Source organism: Selaginella moellendorffii, unplaced genomic scaffold, assembly GCF_000143415.4.
Source record: "Selaginella moellendorffii unplaced genomic scaffold, v1.0 SELMOscaffold_36, whole genome shotgun sequence".
Taxonomy (NCBI): Eukaryota; Viridiplantae; Streptophyta; class Lycopodiopsida; order Selaginellales; family Selaginellaceae; genus Selaginella; species Selaginella moellendorffii.
In genome coordinates, this window is record NW_003314297.1 from 476,600 (window position 1) to 499,159 (window position 22,560).

The 22,560-nt window shown below is 48.0% G+C and overlaps 6 protein-coding genes and 1 non-coding gene across 8 annotated transcripts; 4 read left to right on the forward strand and 3 right to left on the reverse strand.

Moving 5' to 3' along the window:
- Positions 1-1,380: 1,380 nt before the first annotated feature.
- Positions 1,381-6,394, forward strand: LOC9653193 (serine/threonine-protein kinase VPS15). Its single transcript, XM_024683106.1, has 13 exons — positions 1,381-1,598; positions 1,656-1,730; positions 1,793-1,915; positions 1,969-2,014; positions 2,097-2,257; positions 2,310-2,389; positions 2,443-2,548; positions 2,610-2,795; positions 2,844-3,173; positions 3,243-5,639; positions 5,693-5,937; positions 6,005-6,101; positions 6,155-6,394. The coding sequence occupies exons 1-13, from the start codon at positions 1,398-1,400 to the stop codon at positions 6,302-6,304; spliced, it is 4,197 nt and encodes a 1,398-aa protein (XP_024538874.1). The 5' UTR covers positions 1,381-1,397; the 3' UTR covers positions 6,305-6,394.
- Positions 6,395-9,906: 3,512 nt separating this feature from the next.
- LOC9657840 (DUF21 domain-containing protein At4g33700) lies at positions 9,907-12,939 on the forward strand. Its single transcript, XM_024683108.1, has 14 exons — positions 9,907-10,071; positions 10,136-10,395; positions 10,450-10,526; positions 10,611-10,694; positions 10,756-10,869; positions 10,941-11,027; positions 11,079-11,218; positions 11,283-11,370; positions 11,428-11,501; positions 11,554-11,705; positions 11,761-12,008; positions 12,114-12,160; positions 12,248-12,641; positions 12,698-12,939. Exons 2-14 carry the CDS (start codon positions 10,218-10,220, stop codon positions 12,746-12,748), a joined length of 1,734 nt encoding a protein of 577 aa, XP_024538876.1. The 5' UTR covers positions 9,907-10,071; positions 10,136-10,217; the 3' UTR covers positions 12,749-12,939.
- Positions 12,940-12,982: 43 nt separating this feature from the next.
- On the reverse strand, positions 12,983-15,263 carry LOC9657841 (delta(24)-sterol reductase). The gene is made up of 5 exons (XM_002978132.2): positions 14,342-15,263; positions 13,979-14,287; positions 13,757-13,888; positions 13,286-13,605; positions 12,983-13,206 (listed from the first exon to the last, which is right to left on the reverse strand). The coding sequence occupies exons 1-5, from the start codon at positions 15,158-15,160 to the stop codon at positions 13,122-13,124; spliced, it is 1,665 nt and encodes a 554-aa protein (XP_002978178.1). The 5' UTR covers positions 15,161-15,263; the 3' UTR covers positions 12,983-13,121.
- A 131-nt stretch (positions 15,264-15,394) lies between these two features.
- On the reverse strand, positions 15,395-18,400 carry LOC9653195 (TOM1-like protein 4). Its single transcript, XM_002978133.2, has 9 exons — positions 17,985-18,400; positions 17,836-17,914; positions 17,661-17,759; positions 17,486-17,599; positions 17,275-17,435; positions 17,140-17,221; positions 16,998-17,083; positions 16,756-16,947; positions 15,395-16,706 (listed from the first exon to the last, which is right to left on the reverse strand). Exons 1-9 carry the CDS (start codon positions 18,080-18,082, stop codon positions 15,554-15,556), a joined length of 2,064 nt encoding a protein of 687 aa, XP_002978179.2. The 5' UTR covers positions 18,083-18,400; the 3' UTR covers positions 15,395-15,553.
- Positions 18,401-18,569: 169 nt separating this feature from the next.
- On the forward strand, positions 18,570-20,479 carry LOC9653197 (developmental and secondary metabolism regulator veA). Of its 2 annotated transcripts, XM_002977963.2 has the most exons (8): positions 18,570-19,463; positions 19,530-19,661; positions 19,725-19,784; positions 19,846-19,922; positions 19,973-20,029; positions 20,126-20,192; positions 20,259-20,322; positions 20,382-20,479. In XM_002977963.2, exons 1-8 carry the CDS (start codon positions 18,867-18,869, stop codon positions 20,435-20,437), a joined length of 1,110 nt encoding a protein of 369 aa, XP_002978009.1. In that variant the 5' UTR covers positions 18,570-18,866; the 3' UTR covers positions 20,438-20,479. The 2 variants fall into 2 exon arrangements, with proteins under 2 accessions (XP_002978009.1, XP_024538814.1); XM_024683046.1 differs by lacking the exons at positions 20,259-20,322; positions 20,382-20,479 and having other exon boundaries at positions 19,973-20,034.
- Positions 20,480-20,606: 127 nt separating this feature from the next.
- On the reverse strand, positions 20,607-21,536 carry LOC9657842 (calcium/calmodulin-dependent protein kinase type 1). The gene has a single exon (XM_002978135.2). It carries the CDS (start codon positions 21,534-21,536, stop codon positions 20,607-20,609), a length of 930 nt encoding a protein of 309 aa, XP_002978181.2.
- Positions 21,537-22,437: 901 nt separating this feature from the next.
- TRNAS-AGA lies at positions 22,438-22,518 on the forward strand. The gene has a single exon. It is a non-coding gene; the product is annotated as a tRNA-Ser (tRNA).
- Positions 22,519-22,560: the final 42 nt, after the last annotated feature.

The following is a 22,560-nucleotide window of genomic DNA, read 5'->3' on the forward strand; positions in this document are numbered from 1 at the left end:
TCCCAAAAAGTTTAAATTCAAGAGCTTATAATACTACACTTTCTTATCATCTATGAAATTGGTTTTAATTTAGACCACTCACTCTTGTATACAATTGATATATACATTTTTATATTCCCTTTCCATATTTCATGCACTCACAACTGCTATTAAGCATACTAAACATTACTCAACACACAACAAATTATTTATACTTTGTTTATGGTTTATATCTTTATTTCAGTCAAAGCTCAAGACACCAAGATGAAGAAATTTGAGATCATCTTTAGGGGCTGATTTTCCAACATGAGGTAAGGTCTCATTTATTATCTTCTGTGCACATATTAAGGTGGCTGTGGTATTGTTCACACAAAGTGTTAGATGACTCTAAAAGTAGTGGACAATAACTTTTGGTACTTTGGCTATAGAGATTCCAGTCCTGTCATGCTTGCAGAATTGCAAAGGGTTCATGGATGACTTTGGACCCTGGTTCCATTGTTGTTCAGAGATTTTGCTCGAGGTGGCGTCTGGGCTCTGCACAACATTGATACTGGTGCACTTATTTGTCCTTGCAGGTGTTTCATATCATTGACAGGGACACCTGTGGCTGCTGTGGTGATTCCTACAGTAGATCAAGACAGGCTACTGCATATTCAAAATCAAGATTGCAAATTTTGAGAGATTGGTAAGTTTATGTGTGTGTGTGGATGTGACAGAGATGACTATCTACTATTTGCCAGATGCAGAGATGGAATTATGTGTTCAGACCTAGCAAAGCAAAACCCTCTTTCTTATGTTTTTGCAGGTGGTGGGTATCATTTCAACTTTGCATCATGTCTCTTTACAAAGATACTCTCCTGAAAATTAATATTTTTCCAACAATTGCAGCTGCTATCCAGCAGTTCAAATGATGTTCAAATGATGTTCCCTGTGATAGCTACACCAGATCAGGAATGAAGCAAGAAGCAAAGAGCAGGAATGCACTTCATTTTCTTTGATTGGGTCCAAATGATGTTCCCCTGTGATAGCTACACCGGATCAAGAATAAAGCAAGGAGCAAGGAGCAGGAATGCACTTCATTTTGTCTGATTGGGTCCAAACTTAATCAATTGTTGCTTGACCCATTCTTCAGGCTAAAGTCCTATAGCATGTAAAGCTAGACTTTTTTCTTGCAAAAGTTGTCAACATATTTTCTTTTCCAGATGTGGAATTTAAGAGTATATACCAGGTTCTTTTGCACTAACCAGAAGCCACTACCCTCCATCAAGTAGAGGTGAACTCACATTTAGGAACATGGAGAGGACCAAACTTCTGTTAGTTATAAACTGTGTCAACAGTCCAGTAGTTATGTCAAATTATTATTGATAACTCTTTTTTCCTTTTTTGACAGCCCCTAATGTCTTTAGGATTTAGGGCCCATGGGCAACAAGCTAGCTCGCACGACGCAGGCGTCCCCGACGGAGTACTACCTCAACGATCTCCCATCGGAGTTCAATCTGGTGCTCAAGGAGGTGATCGGCAAGAGCGAGCGATTCTTCAAGGCGATCCTCTGCGTGCACGACGAAGGTCTGCTGCTCGTCAAGGTGTATTTCAAGCGCGGCGACGTCCTCGACCTCAGGGTAATCCTCTCTCTCGCGCAATGCCACTGTCGATCGGCTGTGGTTTGATTCTCGCAGGAACACGCGCGCAAGCTCAATGAGATCCGGGAGCAGTTTCGAAATGTCGAGAATTCGCATGTCTGGCCATTCCAGGTAGGGATTCTCCTTGTCTTTCTTTGAAGCACTCTTCTTTGTTTTTCTCTTGTACTTTCTAGCGCTGGCACGAGACGGACAAGGCAGCTTATTTGCTCCGGCAATACTTCTTTAGCAATTTGCACGAGAGGCTTAGCACTCGTCCCTTCCTCAGCACGATCCAAAAGAAATGGCTAGCATTCCAGGTAGAGATCTCGGGCAAAAAAATTCTCTATGACTGACGATATGATTTCTATAGTTGCTACATGCAGTAAAACAAAGTCATGATCGCGGTGTATGCCACGGTGAGTCTCTGGCTTCGCCCTTGTTTTCCTTTTTTCTTTGGTCGTTTTTTTTTGCTTGTGGTGAGCTTTGGAATTCATGCAGGAGATATCAAGTGCGAGAACGTATTGGTAACGTCTTGGAACTGGATATACCTTACAGACTTTGCCTCTTTCAAACCAACCTATATCCCAGATGACAATCCGGCGGATTTTTCATTCTTTTTCGACACTGGAGGCCGTAGGCGATGTTATTTAGCTCCAGAGGTACTTTTGTTTCTTTCTTACGTGGTTACTGGTCGTGACATTATCATTGTAGCGTTTCTATGATCCGAAAACCGAGTCACCCGTGTCGCCAGGAGGACCGCTCACGCCTTCAATGGATATGTTCTCTCTCGGGTATGTCAAATATGTTTCCTTGAATCTTTTACATTTTTGTGACGTTTTATCAGTTGCGTTATTGCTGAGCTTTTTCTCGAAGGACAGGCTCTATTCGATCTCTCGCAACTTCTCGGATATCGTAAGAGACTTTACGATCCGTTGCCGTCTTTGGAGAAGGTTCGGCTATTTTGTGGCTCTAAATGCTTCTGTTTTATACGAAGTTTATTGATGGTTACAGATCTCAGACACTGGAATCAAGAATATGATATTGCAAATGATTCACATAGTTCCCGAGTCTCGGCTTTCTTGTGACGATTACTTGGAAACATGGGCTTACGACGTGTTTCCCAGCTATTTTTCTCCAGCTTTGCACAACCTGTTTTCTTGCTTAACTCGGACTATGGATCTGGAGAGCGATTCAAGGGTAAATTTACGTTTCTTTCTTCGTTCGTGCTCACTCTTCTCAAACCAGGTTGCACTTATTCAAAGTTCATTTTCCGAAATTCGAAGTTTGATGATTCGCGATGCCAAAGACAAAAGTTTTTCTGCCGACTGCCTAGATAAGGAGCTTCGAATAACTTCACCATCACCGCCTTTGCAAAGAAAATCTCGTTCTTCTCATGCTCAAACACAGCATGACTTGCTGACTGACATCAATCTGCTGTTGAAAGAAAGCAAGTCCTCGATTCAGCAGACAAAGCATCAGTCAGATTCAAGCGTTTCCGACCGTTTTACCTGTTCTTATCGACTGAAAGCGGCAGCTGTGAAAATGGCAGAAGTGGCACCAAAGCACGACGAAGAGGTACCGGGTTTAATTTTTTATCATTTTCAATTGTTTGCAAAGATTTTAAAAGTTTCTTGCCGTTTGCAGTTCAAAGAAGAAATTAGGAAATCCAAGGCACCCACTCACGAGGGAATGGTTCTTATTGCGTCTGCACTTTGTGCTTGTTTGCGGCACGTAAAACTTCCTTTTGCAAGACGAGCAGCTGTGCAACTTCTGTACAATGCTTCTGTGCTTTGCGACGACGACGCACGGCTGCAGCTCATTGTTCCGTTTGTGGCTGCGCTTTTGTCTGATTCAGCTGCTATTGTCCGCTGTGCCGCGCTGCAGACGCTTTGCAACGTTCTATCCATGGTTCAGACTTTCTCTCCGAGTGACGCCAAGGTATTTCCAGAATATATATTTCCGCTGCTGTCCATGTTACCCGATGATCCAGAAGAAAGCGTACGTATCTGTTATGCCGACTGCATCCACAAAATAGCGGGCACAGCTTACAGGTTTTTGGTTTCACAAAGTTCCGAGGGTGGTGGTGAGGAACTTAACGAGAAGTCACGCTCGGCTGGTTTTACTACAGAGTTGGCGCAGCTCCGTGAGACTATAGGACGTATTATTCATGACTTGGTTATGGGCCAGAAGCAGACGCCAACCATAAGGCGTGCTCTCCTGGAGCATATCGCGCCGTTATGCGAGTTTTTCGGAAAGAAGCAGTGCAACGACTTCCTCCTGCCAGTTTTGCCAGCGTTTCTAAACGATCGCGACAAGCAACTGCGGGCGCTTTTCTTCGAACAGATTGTTCACGTCTGCATCTTTGTTGGCGAGGTCAGCTCCGAAGCCTACTTACTTCCGTACCTCGAGCAGGCACTGAGCAACGTAGAGGAGCCCGTTATTGTCAACGCTTTGGAATGCTTGGCCGCTCTCTGTGTTTATAAGCTGCTGAAGAAGAGAGTTCTCTTGAAGACTGTGGAGCGAGCCTCCCCACTGCTTTGCCACCCAAGCCAGTGGGTGCGAAGAGCAGCCATCACGTTAGTTGCTGCCAGCGGCTCCAACCTTTCTGGAGCAGATGCTCACGCGTACCTGATACCGCTTCTACTGCCGTTTCTCAGACGGGAGCCACTGTCGATATCTTCTGAAGCAGCGCTTCTGGCATGTCTCAAGCCACCGGTTTCTCGTGACGTCTTTCAACGCGTTTTGAGCAACGTGATGCTGACTTCAAATTCAACAGAGGCTGCAACAGAGCGGCCTAAGCCTCGTCAACGAGTTCCCGATGCAACTTTTGGTCATGGCAGAACTCCGATGATGAAGATACCACTACAAAGGAACGTCCCCGACTTTGAAGATGGTGAGAAGCTCAAAGCTATGGAGGGATACATTCGAAACTTGTCTAGCACGATGCACAGCTGGGATTTGGAGAATCCAGAGAAGATGGATGCTTCGGCAACCGGCGCAGGGTTCTTCTCAAACTTTGATGTTGCAACGGACAGTATTCCGCTGTATTCTCGTCCGCCAACTGATAGAAGGTTGGACAACTCGGGTAATGAGGAGTGGAGCCGGATCTACCGTCAGCCTATGGACACTCTCGCGTACTCGCAGTCTGATATGATGCAGAAATCTATGATGCAGAAGTCTATCATCGCTATTCCATCAAAGTTCACAGGGTCCATTTACGGGAGAACTCCTTCACATGAAACAAGCACCGAGCCCGCATTCGATGCTTTCAACAAGTTCTTGAAGTCCAGCGCTAGCTCAGACAGCAGGTGGAGACCACGCGGTGTGTTGGTCTCGCATTTGCATGAGCACCAACGAGCAGTAAATCAAGTGGCGGTTTCTTCGGACAACAGCTTCTTCACGAGTGCGTCGGACGACGGGACTGTCAAAGTGTGGGACTGCCGCCGCTTGGAGAGAAGTACCTCTTTCAGATCGAAGTTGACGTACTCCTTTGGGCAGAACGAGCGCGTCCTTTGCTTGGCGATGCTAAGCCCGGATCAACAGGTTGCGGCAGCGTCGAGTGGTGGAGAGATTCGCGTGTTATGCGTAGACTACATCGCACGGGAGGGCAATGTTCCGGAGCGGTACTCTGGCATCTCAAACGTCCGGAGGACAGACGCGCAGGAAGGCTCGGTTCTAGCTTTGCAGGCTTTCGGGGGTATGCTTCTATACAGCACTCAGAAGAATGGACTTCACCTGTGGGACTTTAGAGAACAGCGGGACGCCTGGCTGCTAAAGGCAAAACCGGAGCAAGGCTACGTTTCCGCTTTAGCTGCCGATCCTTCTCGCAACTGGCTAGTGTCGGGAACATCCCGCGGTGTTCTAACACTCTGGGACTTGAGGTTCCAAGTTCAGGTTCACTCGTGGCAGCTTCCGTCTTGCCACCCTGTGGAGGCTATGTGTGTTCCCGTTGGCTCCTCGCTTCCTCGACCTTTTGTTTACGTTGCTGCTGGCCGGAACGAGGTTGCTGTTTGGAACGTGGAAAACGGGAACTGCCAACAGGTACTTCGCTAATCTCGTCCTTGTTCTTTTGTTCACGCTTTGGAGTTTTGCAGATTTTAAAGTCAGGCGTGCAGTCCAACGGGACAAGCTTCGTTGCAAATCTCCAACCGTGGGGCCGAAGGACAGGCCCAAAGCAGCAACACCAGGAAGCATCCAAGCTCTCGGACTACAAAGTCGAGGAGCTGAGCGATCCTCCTCCGAGGATTCCAGGCGTTCGAGCTTTGCTACCGACAACGGCAGGAGCCTCGGTTATAACTGGAGGGACCGACTGTAGAATTCGTTTGTGGGATCACTTGAGGTTCGTGGTTTCTCTTCAATTTGCTTTGCTCTACAAACTATGACAACTGTGTGGATTGGATTTGCAGGCCGGAGGCTAGCTACTGCATCTGCGGTCCTACAGTGAAGAACGCTCCTCCTTTCCGGTATTCCTCCAAAACCGTTTGTGGACTACACATCACTCAGGTACTGTAGGAAAAGGTTTGAGGATTTGTCTCGATTGATGGAGGTAATGGCAGGAATCGATGCACGAAAATGTGCAAAGCGAGGTCGCCTTGGCTGCGGTTGATATGGCTGGGTGTCACCGAGACTCCATTACCAGCTTGGCTGCGGCTAGTCAGCTGCTAATATCGAGTAGTAGAGATGGTACGATCAAAGTATGGAAGTAAAGCTTATTAGTTTTCAATTCCACCGTACAAACTGTTCCACTGCCATAGCGTGAATGGAAATCTAAAATCTAACACACAACTTGGACCTTATTCCAGTTCCAACTTAGCTAAAGGCAACATAAATACGAACTACTTAGCTAAAGGCAACATAAATCTGACCTGAAATATAATTTGTTCTTTTAACCTTGCTTCTTTGCTCACACTTAAGATTCACATTCCAGTTTTCGAGATTCATGGCCGTGCTGTGAAGCTGGGAGTAAATGTATAGGCCCGAACGTCTGGAAAGCGTTTTTTTGCCAAGTATGAGAGCTCCTCATCCGAGTGGCTAGAACACTCCCACTTCTTGTCCACCAGATGAAACGCTAACAGAGGATACATGCGGCTGGAGACCACAATCACATCACCTGCTAAATGAGCCATCCAGTTTTCATTGGGACAGTCGACATCACCAAGTGGCCATTTGTCGCCAATGGTTTCTCCAAGTATTTCTCGGATGCAACCATGGTAGAGTGCCAGCCACTTATCAGGCTCCTCGCCTTTCTCCAACACGCTCAAAGCAACTCTCCGGAAACCACCCTTACTTCCCTCCCTGTGAACCACTAAAATCCTCCGGCCTTTGTACATAAAACCCCGGATAGGCCAGCTGAAGCAGCCATCCTCTAGCTCCAGAATCCTCCCATCCCAGTCGCCTAATGGATTCGTACGCACCAACGGACGACTCCATGCCATGGCGTCGAGGTCATAGTGGTTGTAGCCAAAATTCCATACATTGCTCGGGGATTCCCCGGCCACCCAGCTTTCCGAACCGGAATTGTACTGTAAAATGTAGGCAGTCTCCTCAGTGTCTCCCTCCTGGACGTTGAACACCGCAATCCGGTAGATCCCAGTCTCAGGATCCACATCCATCGTCTCAACTTCCTCCACCTCCTCGACACACTGGAACACCTTCCAAGCGTTTGTGAGTGGATTGCCCACAGCCAAAGAGCGTGAGCGGGGAGTGTTCTCTTTCGGCCACCCAGCAAGCGTGCCACAGACGAGCCCACTCACCGTGAAATGGCTCACAAACATTGGCGAGGGGACGCCAGGCGGGGCGAGGGGGAGGGCAGTGGGCTCGGGTGGCAGGCCAGAAAATGGACGCCATAGAAGTGCAGATTGGCGGCCAGAGGAGCGAGTCATCCGAACCACCCATGCAGTGCCAGGATGCTGCTGCTCGCGGTGGCAATCTAAAAACGAGCGGGAGGTAAGAATGCAGTACCAGGAGCGGCAAACCAGACGCATCCGGGCCACATTGTGGAGATCCAGTCGCAGGAGGATGCTTACCAGCAGTTCATCCTCCCCCAGACGGTCGAAGGCGGAGCCCATCGCCATACTAAACCTGTGCCCTAACCGGGATAGGTTCATTCTATTCCTTTTTCTTTTAATGTAGTGAAAATCATTAAATGTTGCTTTACTAGATCTTAATAGCTTTTACATGATAACATGATATGTATACCATGTAAAAGTTATTAAGATCTAGCAGTTTCCAAAAGCTGGCAGCCAACGGGAGCGACTTGTCCGGACCACCTATGCAGTGCCAGGATGCTGCTGCCTGCTGTGGCAATCCAGAAACGAGCGAGAGGTAAGGATTGCAGTGCCAGGAGCGGCAGACCACTCGCATCCCGGCGACGCTGTGGAAATCCAGTCGCAGGAGGATCCCCACGAGCAATGCCCGGATCGATAAAAGAAATATCCCTTTTATTTTGGTTAATTAAGCTGAAATTATAATATTAATTAAAAATAAATTATTTTCAGTTATTTATATTCCTTGGCCAGGGAGGACGTCCGATCAATCCACGCTCTCTCGCCTCTCAGATCTTGGAGCTCGTGATTGTGATCCCAGGGGATTTCTCGCTCTCGGGTTGAAATCTTTCGTAAATTTGCTTCAGCTCCCGGGCTCAATCGGGGGCTGTGCATATCTTGCAGCTCGAATCGGTCGCATTCTGAAGAGGAAGCAAAGGAGAGGTGTTCTAACGCTCTGGGGCTTGAGGTTCCAAGTCCAGGTTTACTCGTCAGGGAGGCTGCTTGGCTCCTCACCTTTTGTTTACGTTGCTGCTGGCCGGAACGAGGAACGTGGAAAATGGGAGGTACGTTCTTTGGCAAATCAGGCGTGCAGCCCAACGGGACAAGCTTCGTTGAAAATCTCCAACCGTGGGGCCGAAGGACAAGCTCAAAGCAGCCACACCAACTACAAAGTTGAGGAGCTGAGCGATCCTCCTTGGAGGATTCCAGGCGTTCGAGCTTTGCTACCGTCGACGGTAGGATCCACTGGAGGGACACAGACTGTCACTAGAAGTTCGAGTGGTTTCTCTTCAATTTGGTTTTGGCTCTTTCTCTTGACAATTGTGTGGATTGGGATTGCAGGCCGGAGAGCAGCTACTGCATCTGCGGTCCTACAGTGAAGAACGCTCCACCTTTCCAGTACTCGTCCAAAACGGTTTGTGGACTACGCATCACTCAGGCACTGTACATAAGAAAAGGTTTGAGGATTTGTCTCGATCGACGGGGGTAATGGCAGCCTCCATTACCAGCTTGGCTGCGGCTAGTCAGCTGTTAATATCGAGCAGTACGATCAATGTATGGATTGTAGTTTAAACATATTAATAATATTCAACTGATTTCATTTCCCAACATATTTCTTTGCTCACGCTTAATTCCAACTGGGGTTCACATTCCAGGTTTGAGATCCATGGCCGTGCCGTGAAGCATATACGAGTGAATGTCCGGAGAAGCATTTGCTTGCAAAGTACGAGAGCTCATCGCTTCTTCTCCACCAGATGAAACGCTACCGGCCTGGAGACAACAAAAATAAGCCATCCAGCTTTCACTACGAGCGCCGATATCGCCAAGTGGCCATCTGCCACCAAGCATTTTTCGGATGCAACCATGGTAAAGTGCAAAACGCTCCTCATCCTTCTCCAAGACACTTGAAGCAATTCTTCCTTCCTTCCCTGTCAACCAATAAAATCCGTCGTCTTCTGTACACAAAACCCCGGATATCTACAATTCTCTAGCTCTGCGTCATCCTCTAGCTCCAGAGAGCTCCCATCCCTGAATGGATTTTCACGCACTGGAACGACACCATGTCATGGTATCGATCTCGTAGTGGTGGTAGCCAAAATTCCCTCCACAAGTCCATCCACTGGATCCACTACTCGGGGATTCTCCCGCCACCCAGCTTCCCGAACCGGAATTATAGTAGATTTCTTGCTCCTTGATGTGAAGGAAAAAAGGGTGAATTTTAGTTTCAATTAAGCTTAAATTATGGCTAAATTGCTGAATATTTTAGAATATTTTACCATCTAATGGTTATTATTTATTTAGATTAATTTTATATTTATAATTTTTTAAAATTCTATCATCTAATGGCTGATATGCAATAAGATAAATTACAAACATGCTTATAATTATAAATTTTAGTTGATCAATTGGATTAATAAGTGCAACTTTATTTTTATTTTCGGCATTACGTGGCGTTACGCTCGAGAGACAGGCACCCGTCAAACTAGCAGTGACGGCCCCTCACTAACGCATTGCAATTTTTTGCCATTTCTAAGTAGCTAGGTTTCCTGGCCTGGACGCAGCAGCAGGAATAAAAGAGGACGCTTTGTCCGATCGGTCCATCGCGCATCGCCTCTGCTATCTCGCCTCTCAGATCTTGCCGCGCTGCGCAGCGCCTGGAGCTCGTCATTGTGATCGCGGGTAGGAGCAGGGGATTTCTCGCTCTCGGGGTAAAATCTCTCGAAATCTTGCATCAGCTCGCGGGCTCAGTCGGTGGCCCTGTGTATCTTGCAGCTCGGATCGGTCGCATTGCCTCGCACCATGACGAATTTCTGACAGTAACAAAGAGGAAGCAAAGAACAAGGCATCGAGAGGTATGGCGACACACGAGCATTGCTGCGGTCCTACTTTCTGGGGATACATCGCCATCATCGTTGCTATTGTCGCGTTTGCCGGTTTGATGTCCGGCCTCACTCTGGGTCTCATGTCTCTGGAGCTTGTGGATTTGGAGGTGTTGATCAAGTCGGGCAAGGAGAAGGATCAAAAGCACGCAGGTACTTGTCTCTGGGATTTCTTCTCTCCCTTGCTTACTCCGCTCCTCTTTACAGGGAAGATCTATCCTGTCGTCAGACGGCAACACCTTCTTCTCTGTACTCTTTTGATTTGTAATGCTCTTGCGATGGAGGTCAGTTTTTTTCCTTTTTCCCCATTCATCGTTTCTTACACAATTTGTACTTCTTTTTCAACTTCGTTTGGTGTCGCCTTTTAGGCTCTTCCAATCTTTCTAGACTCGTTGGTTCCGGCTTGGGCTGCCATTTTGATATCTGTGACACTGATTCTTTTATTTGGAGAGGTACGATCCATCTAGTTGCTGTAGCGAGGTTTTGATTGTGTCATGTGTGTGCCACATACAGATTTTTCCTCAGGCAGTGTGCTCAAGGTATGGATTAGCTGTTGGAGCGACCATGGCTCCTTTCGTTCGTTTGCTCTTGGTCTTGTGTTTTCCGGTTGCGTATCCCATTAGTAAGGTACGTGGCTCTTTTTTGTTTTCCTTGGTGTCCGTTTGTTTTCTAGTGAATTCAGTCTGAAAGCACTGCAGCTTCTCGATGCCACACTTGGCAAGAACCATTCGGCACTGTTCCGGAGGGCGGAACTGAAAACACTTGTTGGCTTCCACGACAAGGAGGTGAGATTTTGTGATACATGATACTCTTAAGTTGAAATTTTTGGTGTATAGGCCGGAAAAGGAGGTGAATTAACTCACGATGAGACGACTATAATCACTGGCGCTCTGGAGCTGACCGAGAAAACTGCAAAGGTTGCGATGACACCTCTCTCCTCTACATTTTCAATTGATGTGAACGCAAAGCTTAACCAGTATGCATCTTACATGTCGAACGTCTTGTAGTTGCTGATGGCTCTTGTTTGAAAACTTTGCCAGGGAAACCATGACTGCGATTTTGACAAAAGGCCACAGTCGTGTACCTGTGTATTCTGGTAAACCAACAAATGTAATCGGCTTGGTCCTGGTATGTGCAAGCTCTTTGTCCAAGTGTCGTTTTCTGATGTAACAGCATGTGTTTCAGGTAAAAAATTTGTTGAGTATACGACCTGAAGATGAGACGCCAGTTCGAAACGTGACGATACGCAAGATTCCTAGGTAATTTCTTCACTATCCAGGTCCCGTTTTTCTAACATGGATAATGTCGTAGGGTGCCAGAGTCCTTGCCATTGTATGATATACTGAATGAGTTTCAAAAGGGACACAGTCATATGGCCGTGGTCATTAAAGATGGCGCCGAAAGTTTCAAGAAGGGGTTAGACCGTAGGCTAAGCTCGAAGAGGCTTGTGAAGAATGCCAATGGTAACGATGCTGGTTGCCTTTGAAACCAACGTAATTTTTCATAGTTTCCTTGCAGGCTTACTAACGACGCAGGCCTCGCAAAAGTTCAACGTTGCGGTGGACATAGACGGCGATCCCGGAAGCGAGCCAGTGCTTGTAAGGAAGCTCACCAAAGGCGAGTCGGTCGACCAGCGAAGACAAAACTGGCAGAGAGCCCGAACGGACGACATACTGGACGTTGGTCCCGCGCTGTCAAAGCTCTCTGCCGACGACGAGGCCGTGGGGATCATCACAATGGAGGACGTCATTGAAGAGCTCTTACAGGTAACACTTTTGAGTGCTGCAAAGATGATTAAAAGAAAAGAAGAAGAGGGGAGAGCATTCGTCAAAGTTGAGCTGTAGCTAATGCGTGCTGTCTTTTTGTTCCAGGAAGAGATATGGGACGAAACAGACGAATACGTTGACATCCACAACAAGTAAAGCTCTCCTCCATTAGCTAGTCTCCTCCTCTAGTCGAATTTCTTAATCGTTTTCCCGTGGTTTGTCTGTGCAATGGTGGTCAGGATCAAAGTTAACATGCTACCACCCGAGGACAAGTCCCCATCCCCATCGGCACTCTCCTCAGCCTTTCCAACAGCAGCAGCCTCGCCTTTATCATCGCTCCAGCCAACGCCGAGCTTCACGTCCCCAGTCCCATCTCTCCAGCACACTCCAGCCCCCGACTCTCCCCAGAGTCCACACCTGTACGCTCCGGGGCCTACGCCCACCAAGCTCGCCTCCCCATGCACGCCACGCGAGGCCTCATCGCCAGCCTCCTCCTTTGCAAACTTACCGCCGCATGGCTCCCCTGGGAGAATGACACCACTGCCAAGATCACCCGCCTCTAGGAATCGACACAACCACCAGCAGCAGCAGCAGGAGCTCAAAAGCGATGAAACTAGTCCACAGCGATCCACAGTTAAGTGTGCTGGATTCTCTCTTTTGGCTCTTTCTCATCCATTTTTTCTTCGCAGGGGTCCCCACTCTCTTACGTGAAACTCGATAAGAATCCGGGGACCGATTAACTAAGTTATCAACACAGGAGAGAGGAAGGAAAACAGCACTATCCTAGAGGTACCTTTCCCGAAAGCGGCCCAAAAGCTTGTTTGTTGTCCATTATCCTTTCGCGTTGTTGTAAACTAGTATATAGTCGCCTTCGCCTGGAAACATCCAGAAGAAAGAGGAAGATATATATATATATCTTGTATCGGGTCAAGAGAAAAGAGAGAAAAAAAAAAGACCAGACAAAAGAAATGATATTTCAAATATAAAGCGAGAGCTTTATTTACTTTTAGCAACCGCGATACTTACAATTTAATAGAATACAACAAAAACTCGTTAGCCAGGATACAACAAGAAAAAAAAATGAAAGAAAAGAAAACCATAGGATCGATAATATCAATCCTTCTTGCCATGCTTACTTCCCTTCTTGCAGTTGGAGATTTTGTAGTAAACCGACATGAAAGCCGACTCCGCTCCATATCTGCAAGGAACAGAAGAGAAAGAAACGATTTTAGCCCGTATGAGAAGACAAGAACGAAGATATATGGAAGAGAACGAACTTGTTGCGGACCGCGTTGTACAGCGACGGATCAAACATCTGCCAAAACTCCCCCTCCGACTGCTCAACCTCCGCATAGAGGCACTGATACGACCGGTTGTCTCGTAGCCACTTCTCCATGTTCTTGGTGGCCTGGACGCCATCCCACACCTCGCATCTCAGCACGGGCCCGGGCACGCCCCAGATGCCAACATCCGTCCACATCTGCGCGTAGTCCGTATCCCCTGGTTGTTTGTTGCTGCTGAATCCAGGCTCGCAGTCGAGCATGGTGCCCATCTCCGTCTTAAACAGCCGGTGGGGACAAAGCCATAGCGGATAAGTCTGCAGCCAAAGCCAGCCAAGAAACCAGACCGGTGAGAAGAAAAAGACCAGACTAAATGGACATGACCGGTGAGAAGAAAAAGACCAGACTAAATGGACATGACCAGCCAACAAACTCAAGCTCGAGAAAAGAATCCAATCTGACACGCACCTCAAAGTTCTCGTGACAAAACTCCAGGCAGGCAGCGAGCTTGTGATTCGGTACTAGCATGTCCTGGCAGGCATGACGCTGGATGTAATATTTTCGAATCCCGTCCGTTTGCGTCAGCTTTAGCAGGCTCACCTGTGAAGCAGTAAACAACAGAGAAAGAAAAAGGAGCTGATAACGCTGACGAAGAAAAACGATAGGAGGAAGGAAAAACTCGTCCAGTACCTTTGGAGGCATGAGCCAGCCGAGTAAGAGCCTGAAGAGCGGGTGATTCCCCATGGGAACAATGAGACCGCCCTCCCAATACAAGGAGCGAGTGTGCCGGTGGTAGTACGAGCGCACAGGCACATACTCCACAAACGTACCCCGCTCCAGAGCGCTCTGCGCGTGGATATGGAACCACGGCTTCCACCACCACCCGAAATCGTTGATCACATTCCCCTTCCTCGCCGCTTCTTCCCTGGTGGCATATCTCCCAGTTGTAATCACTGCTGTGGATCCCGAGTATACGATCCCTTCCACAAAATCAGGAACCTGGACCATCGCCTTTTTACACTCGAAAAGAGGAAGAAAGAAAAAAGAACGTACCTTCTCGGGATTGTCTTGATCGAGATCCCGTGGACAGAACAAATCCTCGTACACCTCCGCGATCTTGGCGAGGCTACCAACAACCGGGGTGTAAGTCACCTTCATGAACTCCTTGACGGGAATGAGCCGGATCTCCACTCCAACCAGCAGCCCAATGGATCCATGCGACCATGGCACCGCTTTGTAGAGATCCGAGAACTCGTTGTCAGCGGTGGCGCGGACCACCCTCCCGTCCGCCAGGACCAGCTCGAAAGCGCTGCAAGTCTCGGCAAACAATCCATAGATGTGGCTGCTGCCCTCGATCCCATACCCGTTGATGACGCCGCCAATGGTGAGGTCGTCCAGCTCGGGGAGAACCTCCGGCGCCACGCCAAACGGGAGCGTGGCGGCGCTGAGCTGCGACATTGTCACCATGGGCTCGCACTTGATGAGCAGGCGGCGGCGATCGATCCACACCACGTTGCGCAGCTCGCCCAGATCCACCTCGTAGCGCGCGCCGCGCTTGTGCTCGGCGTTGCGCAGCGCCACTCCCAGCCACGGCCGCCGCGCCGTGCACACGAGCCCGTCGCGCTGGGGGTCGCGCTGCTTGACGCGCCGCCGGACGCGCTCCACGGCCGCTCGGTGCGATTCCTCCGACGGCAGGCCATGGAGCAGCGTCCAGATCGTGGGCAGCCACCGCACAAGCTGGTAGAAGAGGAAGGAGAGCGGCAGGATGACCGGAATCACGACGATCCACCGGAACTGGATGAGGAAATCCGCAATGGAGGGCGCCCGCTTCTCCCTGGCCCTCTTGTCCTCGCCCCGCCGCTGCTGATCCATGGCGCTCGGAAAGAATCGATCCAAGCCGCCAGGGATCGATCGCCCCCTCTAGAGCGTCCACCAAACCCTAGAGCGCAATGCGCTACAAAGAAGAGAAGCAAAGAAGAACAATGGTATTCAAACAAAATCCCTCGCCACCCTTCATGTCCAACGATAAGTATATTCCTTCACATTCAATCTTGGCCGTCGGATCATTCACCTCGACAAAAGCATAATCCTCAACCTAAGAGAATATTTTCTCAATCGCAGCTGTTGGATTATTCATTATTTCTCCCAAAATATATATATGTACAAATATAAATGTGAATCAACCATCAAACAAAAGCTATCTATCCTCGATCAGTTCCCCGCCGTCCGATCCCCGCCCAGCGAAAAGAAGGAAAGAATCTGTTTCTATAGCGTAGTTTTGCTCGGCCTCGAGAGGCTGCTCGAGATCCCCGCCGACTTAAACTTGGAGCTCAGGCCTTGCAAATCGACCAGGTCCTCAAACAGCTTGTCCGCCGGATTGGATGGCTTGGAAGTTCCACTCCCTGTTGTTCCTGGCGATGGACTCCCAGTCGCGCTCGAGCCCGCCGGAACGAGAGCCAGGTGATTGAAATTCATACCTGGCTGCTGCTGCTGCGAGTAGGCCATGCCGTTTTGGTAGTATGAGCTCGCTCCATACTGATAGTTATACTGGTCCGCGTAAGGATACTGCTGAGCGTAAGGACTGTAACCCGAGGATCCACCATAGTAGCCAGCACCAGCACCACCACCGGAGCCACCGGAGTTATACAATTGCATTTGCTGCTGGGACACCCAGGGAGCTGGAGTTGGCTGCGACGGAGCTTGCGAGCCTTGGACGCCACCATAGATGAGAGCTTGCTGCTGGGGGCTCAGCTGTTCTTTTGGGAGAGCCCAGGGGGCAACGTAACTCTGGGGACTGCTCGCGTCGTTGCTGCCCGGGTTGTAAGCACCGCTCGTCGCGGTGTAGCCACTGTTGGGGTTGGTCGAGTTGTAAGGACTGCTCGTCGCGTTGTAGCCACTGTTGGTCGTGCCGTAGGGACTGCTCGGATTGTTGTTGTAAGCTGGTGCTCCTCCCGCTGCCTGTTGATACTGGGGAAATGCAAATCCCTGCGAAGAACTTCCACCACCATTGGCAAACTGCTGCTGCTGCTGCATAGAGCTGTATTGAGGAGGACTCGAGTATGACCCCGAGCTCGGGGGCTGACTGGCGAAAGATGTCCCGTTTGGAATCTGTTGTGCTTGAGAAAAGGACGGTTGAGTCTGCGGCTGCTGTGTCGCGTGAAATGCCGGACCAAACGGATTTCCGGCCGAAAGATCGGGTTGCGATACGGGAGAGCCTGATTGTAAAACGGACGGAGGCGTAGCGGGAGTAGCAGGAGCTGCCGAAGAACTCCCCACCAGGTTTTCTCCACTGAGAAGGTCTATAAGGTCTGCTGCCTTTTGCGGGGTACTTGGCTCTTTCTTCGGTGTTGGCGGAGCGGGCAGCGCGAGTTGCACGAAAGGATCACTTGGCTCGGTCGGTTGAGCAGGCTTGGATGATCTGGACAAGCAAGGAGATTGAAGATATTCACATGAACTTTATGACTTACCTGCGAGATAACTGAGCAAAATCATCTTCAGGTTCTTGTTTAACTGGAGTTTTGTTTTGAGACGCCCCCACCACCGAAGACGGAAGTGGCTCCTTGGGTAAGGCCTTCCCTGCTGCAATAGCATCGTGCTTTTCCAAGACCTTTTGTAAATCGTCATTTAGTCCCAATCCTTGACGGAGTAATTCTTCGTCACTGAATACGCAATCAACGTAAGTTCCTGAAAATGAAGATAAGATTCTTACGATGTATTATTCACAAGATGCATGACCCGTTGCTGCGTCGAGCGGCACTGCTCCACCAGCTCCACTATGAGCTCATCCTTAATAGCCTAAAAGATTTTGCAAAAGAATAAATGTTAAAAGCTACATTCTATACAGTGCTTGCCTGCTTGTCACGGGGGTTGACAGCATTTAGCATCTCCAATAGAACCTCCACTCTTCCACGAGCGGTGTCAATATCAGTCAAGCTGCCAAAAATTGGTAAAGTTCCGAAACACTCAAAACATATCCAAGCGTCTACCTGAGACCAGGCATGTCGTTGTTCATCAGTGATTCGAGTCTTGCAGGCATATGAGCAGGCGAGCCATAGCCTGGTGACGGCTGAACAGGATGCGTTTGAGGCGGAGTAAAAATTGGTGCATCTCGTTCGGCAGGACGATCGGGAAATTCAACACCCATCCTCTGAAAAAGACATTCGAGTTCATATTACTTTTAGGAAGGCAAGAACTTACCCTCAGCTCTTCAAAAGCCATATAGTATTGTGGATATCTTCCCCGCGAGCCTCCGAATGCCTCTTGCCATGAGCTCAACAACACAAGAATTTTGTCCCTTACATGCATGTCCGTCTGTCCGAGATACTCCACACGTAAGTAAAAACGTTACAATCCCAGACAAGTAGCCGAGCACCTTTCTCTTGACGATCTTCACCATTTCGTGCAAAACATCCTTTTCAGCTACTTGTTGGTGGACTGCCACGCCACAGTTTTTCACAATGGTCTCCAGCACCTGCGAGAAAAGAAGAGTTCAAAAAGAAATCAAAGAATAGCTTTAAGCAAAGGAAGAGAAAAACGAAAACACTCACTGTTAATGCTAGAAGCTGGACTTTGGGGCTGCGATTTCCCAAACGCTTCTTGATCGCCTTGACAACGTCCTTGGCCTGCCTGGAAAAAGTTTTTTTCCAATTGAATCGTGTGAGCTCGAGCTGGTTTTTACTTCCTGGAGCAAACTTACCCAGGATCGTGGTTGAGGATATCACATATCTCCATGTTCATGGCCCAATCGGGTCCTATGAGCATGTCGCTCGTCGCCTTATCGACCAAAGACGCCATAGCTACAACCCCTAGTCCAATCGAAGCTCAAACTCTAGCTACCCAAAACGACATCACAAATTCTCACTCGGACTGGTCAACTGGCCCCTTCCAAAAGACAAAGAAGAGTCTCTCTCCCGGTTAATCGCGCTACAGTAGCTCCTGATTTCCACTCTCCTCTCTCCCCAGATGAGGGGAAAACACACGAGGAAGAAAAAACGCGTCTACCTATCGATCGACTCCAGCTCCAGCGGCGACGAGAATCCAGCGATTTCGCGGAGGAATTGAGCTGATCAGAGCTGCGCCATAGCCCCGCGGCCGCCCATCAAACCCTAAACCTGCGAGGCTCATTGGTTAATCCGCCCGGTTAACTTGCAGCCTTTTGACGTGGCAAAGTGCATTGAACTATCCAACGGCGGGTGCGTGTGCCACGTCATCAGCTGCTGCCCGGGGGATTCGAACCCAGCGCCTGCCCCAGGCGATGCCGAGAATATGCTCGCGTCTGAACCAGGTAGTTACTGGCACTACACTGGAAGACGAAGCGTTTGAACCAACGTTTGTATAATCCTGGCTAGTTAAATCAAGCTAAAAATCTCTCAACGATCATCGAATTCTCTTAAGCGTACGGAGAAAATTAGGGCTAGTACGAATATTCTCCTTTCGCTTAAGAAACTGACGTGGATTTGCTTGCGTCTGTTTCTTTGCTTTTCAAAATGGTTCCCATTCTAGGGTTTGATGCGCGGATGGGGCGTGGGAGCGTCCGGCAATCAATCGCCACCGGGAGTGGAAGCTGCGCCGCCTCGCCATGGTGCTGAGAAGCTGCGCGCCTAGCTGCTGCCACAGGTATGCCCTACACGTCGCCCGCCGGAGGAAGCACTCAATGGTAGCCTCGGCGTCGCTGCGAAGAGCTTCTCTCGCGCTGCCCATCCATTTGCCGCCGCTGCCGCCGCCGCCGCCGCCCTCTTGCTCCACACCGCCACCGCTCGTGGATGTAGGGGATTACTTGGAGTTTTGGGATCACGTCATGTCGGGTGCTCTTCGCAAATCCTTGAGGAAGGTACTCCGCAAGAAGAAGTTGACGACTCCTACGGCGCTGTGGTGTGCTCCTCCCGCCCTCTACGTTGATCGGGGCCCTTCCTCTTCGTCTCCTTCCTTCTCTCTAGCGGAGTTTAGCTTGCAAGCGGCCAGGAACAGCACAAGTAGGCAGCGACTGAATTGGAACCCATTGTCTCTCCGGTGTCGGCAGCTCAGTGTTCGTCACAACACGCAGCCAGCGCAGACGCCACCCACGTCTCCTTCGAATCCGTCTAGCTCACTGCTCCTCACGTCATCCGTGGCGCCACCCACAGTGCCCGCTTCCTCCAATGCGCGAAGAGCTTTCCTCGTCGATACTCTCGCGGTGGTACGTGAAACTTATGGGATTTCTTCTCTCGCTTTTCTAACTCTAGCTTCTCCCATTTTCTCCTAGATGCGAAGGCTCGAAGCTCAAGAGCTCAACCAGAGGCAAGCTGAGGCTATCACCGCCGTTGTGACTTCCGTGTTGAATGATAGCCTGGAGAGCGTAGCACACTCGTACACGTCCAAGACCGACATGCAAAAGGTGTGTATGGACTAGTTCTTGCTCGTATAGCTCTGACTTTGTTTGCGTGTCTCTGAAACACAGTGTGAGATGATGCATGACGCGTCGCTTTCCAAGTTCAAGGCTGAAATGCAGAGTTCTTTGGTACGTCAGTAAACAGCTACTGTGACGGTTTTTTAAGCTTCGTTTCATATGATGCGTACAGGAGCACCACTTTGCTACCTTGCAGCGTGAATCGGAGAGGCTCCGGACGGACATGGAGAAAATGAGAAGCGAGTTGAGGTAGTAGACAGATTCGCGTTTTTGATCGAGCTCTCATGCTCGTGATGCAGATACGAAATAGACAAGGTACAGGCAAACCAACGCCTTGATTTGAACCTGGAAAGGGGGTAAGGTATCTATTGTTGTAGGAAAACTCCAGGTTTCTCTAGCGATATAACAGCGATATAAACCTGTATGACTTGTGCTCGGTGTGTGTGACACAGGCATATAAGGGACGAGTTGAACAAGCAGCAGGCTGAAACATCAAATTTAACCAACAAACTAGACCGGGTGAGTATTTTTTGTTTCTCTTAAAACGAGTCACAGGGACAGAAAACTGATAGAGGATGTATACAGGAGATTCACGGTCTCAAAACTCAATTGGAAGCAGGAAAGTACGAAGTAATCAAGTACTGCATAGGTAAGCCAGCGGATCTTGCTATTTGTACGGTGGATTCATGTTCGTGCTTGTGGTTGCAGGAACAATTGTGTCTATTACCGCTGTTGGCCTTGGTTTACTGCGGATTATAATGTGAACATTCAACAATTTAATCATTCATTTCGTGTTGTCTAAGAAAGTATGCCTAAGAACAAAAATAATGTTTTAACTCCTACCACCTTTTTTGTTTTTTTAGTCGCGCTGCTTGATCTTTAATCTGCTGAATTCGCATTGGTTGTCGATGAGCTTTGGCTTGGAAGTGTTGGCTAAGCCACCCTGAGTTTCTTCACAGCTGGATGGCTAGAGTGTTGTTGTGGAGTGAATCTCTTCCTTCCACAACAAGTTGTGATATTGGCAGGAGTAGCCCGTGTGGTGCTACAGTTCTCTAGAATCCAAGGATGATTGATCACTCGATCTAGTGTCAATCGCTTCCTGGGATCCAAATCCAGCATGCCCATGATCAGATTCTTCGCCTCTGGCGACAGATTGGCAGGCCACTGGAACTCCCCCTCGCGCAGCAAATGCATCTCCAGGTTCGATCGCTTGTAGCCCTTGAGGAGTTCGTATGCGATCACTCCAAGCCCCCAAACATCCACCGCCTTGGTGTAAGACAGCCCATATCTCTCGACAAAGATAAGCTCGGGAGCCATGTACTTCTCAGTCCCGCAGCTCTGGCTCATCTCTCTGGCATCGTCGGTCGCCACTCCAAAGTCCCCAATCACTGGCCTGATCGTGCTTGCATCTTGCAGCTCGGTGAAAACGTTCTCCAGCTTGAGATCGCGATGGACAACACCACTCGAGTGGACGCCCTGGAGTGTCTCCGCCAGCTTCTTAACGATCTCGGCTACCTCCTCCTCGCTCAGTGGCCCTTTCATCGCTAGATCGCGCAGGCTATGGCCACAAAGTTCCATGACCATCGTTCCAAAGCAACGCCCGCCAACCTTCCTCTCCCTCCTCAGCTCCCGGAGGAAGACAACTCCAGGAATGGGGCGAAGCTTGTCCAAGATCCTTGTCTCCCTCTCGGCACAACTCTCCGACTTAAACATCTTTCCTGCGTACCTATAGCGGTTGTGGGCTGCGTCGCTCAGCAAGTAGACCTGGCCCTGTCCTCCATGCCCCAACTTCTCGTGTCTGGTGTACCACTTGAGAAGCTCGCCACACTCGTCGTCTCTAAACTCGCCATCCTCGAGCGCCATCACGTCTTCTCCTTTTTTTTCGCTTGGTTTAAAGAAAACCTAGCTTCCCACAACAGCTTTATACTGAGGGTAAAAAGTGATCGCGAAAAGGCCATTAGTTTTACTAAAGTAACAACTAAAAAGTTCAGTAAAAAGCTAGTTCAATCTAAAATTATAATTTTGTTATTATAATAAAATTACATAATTATTATTATGGTGTTGTATACTATATTTATCCCATATTCAAGATGAAAATTAGAATATATCACTCTCAAATTTTATTTTACCATTTCTTTAATATTACTTCTTTTCAATTATTTGTTATAATGTTCATATAAAGTATCATGTTTTATATAGTATATAGAATATTTTCAAATTCAGTGTATTTGGTGGAGCTATGATGGTCCTTATACAAAATTGGTATTTGATGTTTTCAAAATTACTTTCAGTATATTTTTATTTTTGTTTGCTGTTTTAATAATATTTCTTTCTAAAATTATTGTGGCTAAAATTATATCATCAAAATTTCTTTTACATCATGTATTCTCCTTAATTTTTTAAAATTTATTAATAAAATGTAATCACATTTTAAAAATTTGTGGTGTATATATATATATATATATATATATATATATATATATATATATATATATATATATATATATATATATATATATATATATATATATATATATATATATATATATATATATATATATATATATATATATATATATATATATTCACTTATAAACCATTTAGTTATTGTGAGATGTTTTTTCGGAATAAAAAAATTCTAGACTAATATAAAACAACCATATTCAAATTACCTTTAGTCTTTAGGAGGGAACGCAAAACACTTTTGAATAACTGTAATACTAATGCTTAGTTTTTAATAATAGTGGCATATGTAACATATAAGGTGGACGTGCCAGAGTGGTTATTGGGCATTACTAGAAATCATGTGGGCTTGCCCGCCCAGGTTCGAATCCTGCCGTCCACGAATGTCTTGACAATCTTTGGACTTTTTTATTTGAGTGCTGGT

Bases quoted from the DNA above. Each gene is read 5' to 3' on its own strand.
- LOC9653193 (XM_024683106.1), top strand. From the start codon at position 1,398: ATGGGCAACAAGCTAGCTCGCACGACGCAGGCGTCCCCGACGGAGTAC. The intron at 2,015-2,096 runs GTGAGTCTCTGG...GAATTCATGCAG, and splicing joins TGATCGCGGTGTATGCCACG to GAGATATCAAGTGCGAGAAC. The intron at 2,549-2,609 runs GTTCGGCTATTT...TGATGGTTACAG, and splicing joins CGTTGCCGTCTTTGGAGAAG to ATCTCAGACACTGGAATCAA.
- LOC9657840 (XM_024683108.1), top strand. From the start codon at position 10,218: ATGGCGACACACGAGCATTGCTGCGGTCCTACTTTCTGGGGATACATC. The intron at 11,028-11,078 runs GTGAGATTTTGT...TTTGGTGTATAG, and splicing joins TTGGCTTCCACGACAAGGAG to GCCGGAAAAGGAGGTGAATT. The intron at 12,009-12,113 runs GTAACACTTTTG...TTTTTGTTCCAG, and splicing joins TCATTGAAGAGCTCTTACAG to GAAGAGATATGGGACGAAAC.
- LOC9657841 (XM_002978132.2), bottom strand. From the start codon at position 15,160: ATGGATCAGCAGCGGCGGGGCGAGGACAAGAGGGCCAGGGAGAAGCGG. The intron at 13,889-13,978 runs GTACTGGACGAG...ACTGCTTCACAG, and splicing joins GCTGGCTCATGCCTCCAAAG to GTGAGCCTGCTAAAGCTGAC. The intron at 13,207-13,285 runs GTTCGTTCTCTT...TGTTCCTTGCAG, and splicing joins TACAACGCGGTCCGCAACAA to ATATGGAGCGGAGTCGGCTT.
- LOC9653195 (XM_002978133.2), bottom strand. From the start codon at position 18,082: ATGGCGTCTTTGGTCGATAAGGCGACGAGCGACATGCTCATAGGACCC. The intron at 17,436-17,485 runs GTAAGTTCTTGC...TGTCTTTTTCAG, and splicing joins TGGCTTTTGAAGAGCTGAGG to AGGATGGGTGTTGAATTTCC. The intron at 16,707-16,755 runs GTAAGTCATAAA...TTGCTTGTCCAG, and splicing joins TTTGCTCAGTTATCTCGCAG to ATCATCCAAGCCTGCTCAAC.
- LOC9653197 (XM_002977963.2), top strand. From the start codon at position 18,867: ATGGTGCTGAGAAGCTGCGCGCCTAGCTGCTGCCACAGGTATGCCCTA. The intron at 19,464-19,529 runs GTACGTGAAACT...ATTTTCTCCTAG, and splicing joins TCGTCGATACTCTCGCGGTG to ATGCGAAGGCTCGAAGCTCA. The intron at 19,785-19,845 runs GTACGTCAGTAA...TGATGCGTACAG, and splicing joins CTGAAATGCAGAGTTCTTTG to GAGCACCACTTTGCTACCTT.
- LOC9657842 (XM_002978135.2), bottom strand. From the start codon at position 21,536: ATGGCGCTCGAGGATGGCGAGTTTAGAGACGACGAGTGTGGCGAGCTT.